Below are 3,761 nucleotides of genomic sequence, written 5' to 3' on the forward strand. Positions count from 1 at the left end.
CGGCGGCGGGGCGGCGGCGGGCGGCGAGGCGGCGGGCGGGCTGAGCGCCGCCTTCAGCGGGCCGCGCATCGCCTTCTACGTGGGGCTCAAGAGCCCCCACGAGGGCTATGAGGTCCTCAAGTTCGACGACGTGGTGACCAACCTGGGCAACCACTACGACCCGGCCAGCGGCAAGTTCACCTGCCAGGTGCGCGGCATCTACTTCTTCACCTACCACATCCTCATGCGCGGCGGCGACGGCACCAGCATGTGGGCCGACCTCTGCAAGAACGGCCAGGTGGGTTCCGCCGCTCCCCCGCGCGTCCTCCCCGCCCGGGGTCGCCCGGTCGTCCCCCTCCCAGCGTCCCCGTCCCGCGGGCGCCGCTCCCGGGAAAAGAGCCAGCGGGAGCATCCTTCGCGCCGTCGGGGCGGGGGGTGCACCTCTAGAGCCGCGGCGAATTCCGAACTCCCGGCTTGCAAACTTTTCTGCCGGGCTGGGGAGGAGAAGCGAGGACAGAGGCGGGAGGGAGGACGCAGGGTAGTGCAGGGGTTGGGAAAGTGGGACTCGGGGCATTGATGGAGGGGCTGAGAAAGAGGGGCTGGGGGACTGTTGGGGGGGTGCGGAAGAGTGACTCGGAGGGCTAACAGAGGTGCTGGGCAAGAGGGACGGGGGGCTGATGTGCCCAGCGGCTGTGTTGGCAGGTGCGGGCCAGTGCCATCGCCCAAGACGCAGACCAGAACTACGACTATGCCAGCAACAGCGTGGTGCTGCACCTGGACTCCGGCGACGAAGTGTATGTCAAGCTGGATGGAGGCAAAGCACACGGAGGCAACAACAATAAGTACAGCACTTTCTCTGGCTTTCTTTTATACCCTGATTAACACACAAGTGACACGACACAACTGGCCCCGCCACTGATGCACATGGGGCTGTTTGGCAATTCCATTACCCCATCGTGCTGCTGTTCCTGCTGGTGTCCACTGTCTCCGCAGGTCATTTTAGCTTCATTATCAGTTTGTATGTTTTTATTTTCACCCTTGTGGAAACGAAATAGAAATGAAACAAAGTGAACCCCTTCCTTACTCTCCCCCGTTTCTTCTCACCCCCACTCTCCCTTTGTCTGCCTGAGTGTTTCGTGTGTCACATGAGGAACTTGGCAGCTTGAAACTCTGAATGGTTCCAGGAGGGTTTAAAAGAGCCCAGAGTTTGGACTGTGTCACACACGGAATTTGAACAGGTCACATTTTTTCATCAATAAGTATTAATGACGATGATGAATTTTCAGATCGACTATTCACGAAGCGGGACTGGATCATAACTGTTTTTTCCTCTGCTGCTTTGTATGGGGTCAAGTGTAAACTTTTCTTTCTGTGCAATGCAATGCTCGTGTGAATGATGGTGTCATTAACGTCAAACCTGTTTCTGTCTGCAAAAGAATTTGGTCATTGACTACAGCCACCCAAATACCACATTAAATTATGTTTTTAGACAATGCCTTCTTGCTTTCTGTCTCTTCCAGTGCTACAAAGCAGCACTGTGGTGGTGCCACAGGAGGGTGGGGAGTAAAGGAGGGGGTCCCTTAGGTCTATAGTCATATTTAAAGTTAGGATGGGGTCCTTGCCTAGGTCTTGACTATGGTTCAAGGGGGCTGGGAAGAAGTAGAGAGAAGGAAAAAAGCTTCACTGTTATGCAGTTTTGTGAAAAGAAGGCACAGAGTTATCAAGAGGTGAAAGTGGGGGTGTGGAGCGAATCTCCTAAACAGATTTACTGGGTTAAAACCTGATCCAGAGGTTAGTGAAGTACAGAAAAAGCAGTTTAATCAGTGATTATGGAATGCCATGTTTCTGTAACATGCTTGACAAATGTTAAGAAGGCTGCAGGGGAGTTTGTCTAAACCCTTGCACTTGCAGTGTGTGTATGGGTTGGAAACCACACCTGACTGAAGATGGGTCTGCACAGTGCCTGAGAAGGGCTGGATGAGAAAACTTGCTCAAGACTGATGGATTCAGACCACTTAGAAGGGTTTTCTCCTGATGGTCCTCTGTCAATCCCAGTCACCCTCAGTCTTTTTTCAAAATGCACCGGTGTAGTGCACTGGTATGCATCAGTAGTGCATGTGGTTCTGAGCCTTTGGTGGAGGAGGTGCATTTGTCATCATCACCCCAGCAGGTAACCTCCTCAGTTTGGGTAAATTGGGATTGCTCTGCTGAAGCTAAAAGAGCTAAATTGATTTACAAAAGCACTTACTTTGATTTTGCTGTCTTGTCATTTCATTTTTCCCTCCTGAAAGTCTTGCTTCCCTATCAGCTCTCTGCCCTCCCCAGTGTTAGTGCAGTTTCACAAACAATAGAGACAGGAGTTGGTCTGGAACAGCTCTGCCTGTTTCAGACCAGCTCGGGAGCTTTGCCCCTGCCCTGATGTTGCAGGAGGAGCCACAGTCAGACTTGTGGGACTCTGGGACTCAGTGGGACTTGTTCCAGCCCCACTTTGGGGCAGCCCCATGATGACCAAGTTCTTAGAGTCACTCCTGTCTCCTACCTAGTCCTCAGTGGGTATTGTCTTCTCCTTGGCTGGAAGGGGAGGGTCAAAGGGAGAAACCAATTCTTCCATCCTGTCCTCAAACCTCCCCTGCTGAGGGAAGCAGAGTTCATAACCAGGTACACGTGTTAGACACTTATCAATCTCTTATGTCTTGTCGATTTGTACTATTTAGAATATGATTAAATCCAGTGTCTGAGACCATCCAAATGAAGTATAATTGCTATGGATCCTCAATTCCCACCGGATCCGTAATCCTTTTTGACTATTCCTCCTCCCTCCTTCAATGAAATGGAGCTTAGACACAAAGCCCTTGGTTTAAATTTCAAAAAATTAAAATTGACATGCAGCAGCATTAGCAGGAGCCAGGAGGAATTCTAAGGAGGTGCCTGGGCTCTGCTTTATCCTTTGCATTAAGAAGCAATTTGTACTTCTAACAAAGACCCAACTGTTCCCCCTTGGCAAAAGGGCAATGAAGATGCCTTGCAAGGGAATTGCTGTTCACAATACTTAAACAAATTTGAATCTTAGATTTTTAAATCTGTATTCCCTGGTGGAGCCTGCTCCTCTCAATTCAAATGCAGGGCTGGTGGTGTGTGCCTGCCAAGGTGTCAGTAGCTAAGCGGATGATGGATTGATGAGGCAATGGGAAGACACAGGCTCACAGTGGCAGTTTGCCCCGACAGTGATCTATGTATCTGCACATTATCAATGTCATGAGGAGGCTTGAACCACCCTCGCTAGATGTCTCATTTTCCACTTATCTCTTATGTACTAATTATCAGGCTGGATTATTCCCCAGGACAGAAACAAAAAAAAATTGCTCATCGCCCCTCCACTGACAGTTTACACAATCGATAGAATGAACGTCTCCCTCAGCTGCTCACAGGCTTTTTTGTTTCCTCTCCTCATTGCAGGGTCTTCCCAGATTGCCTCTGTGGGGGGTTGATAGCTCTCACCCAGCATCTGCTTGGACAGGCTCCTCTGTCCCAGTCATCTTGGTGGTGGCTCACTGTGTGGGTTGTGTGGTTTTTGGTTTTTTTTTTTTTGGTTTTTTTTCTGAAGTAACACAGGGAAAAGCAATTGGGAGATGAAGAACTTCAGTGCTCAGTGGTGCAGTTATCCAGAAAAGCAGAGGCAGTGCTGCCTGTGGGGACGGTGGTCCCTGTGCTGCCAGTGGCTGTGGGTGACAGCAGGGTCACACACAGTCCAGCAAACAGCCTGAGGTGCCTTGTAACCCTCT

At 50.8% G+C, this 3,761-nt stretch overlaps 1 protein-coding gene across 1 annotated transcript in view; it reads left to right on the plus strand.

The window, feature by feature from the left end:
- C1QL2 (complement C1q like 2) overlaps positions 1-861 on the plus strand; it is a 1,224-nt gene extending 363 nt beyond the window's left edge. The window contains 2 exon segments of the mRNA XM_041408541.1: positions 1-277; positions 682-861. The exon segment at positions 1-277 is cut by the window's left edge and continues 135 nt beyond it. Coding sequence (XP_041264475.1) covers positions 1-277; positions 682-861 — 457 coding nt within the window.
- Positions 862-3,761: the final 2,900 nt, after the last annotated feature.

This window comes from Onychostruthus taczanowskii, unplaced genomic scaffold (genome assembly GCF_017590055.1).
Source record: "Onychostruthus taczanowskii isolate IOZ18803 unplaced genomic scaffold, ASM1759005v1 scaffold10, whole genome shotgun sequence".
In the NCBI taxonomy this organism is placed as follows: domain Eukaryota; kingdom Metazoa; phylum Chordata; class Aves; order Passeriformes; family Passeridae; genus Onychostruthus; species Onychostruthus taczanowskii.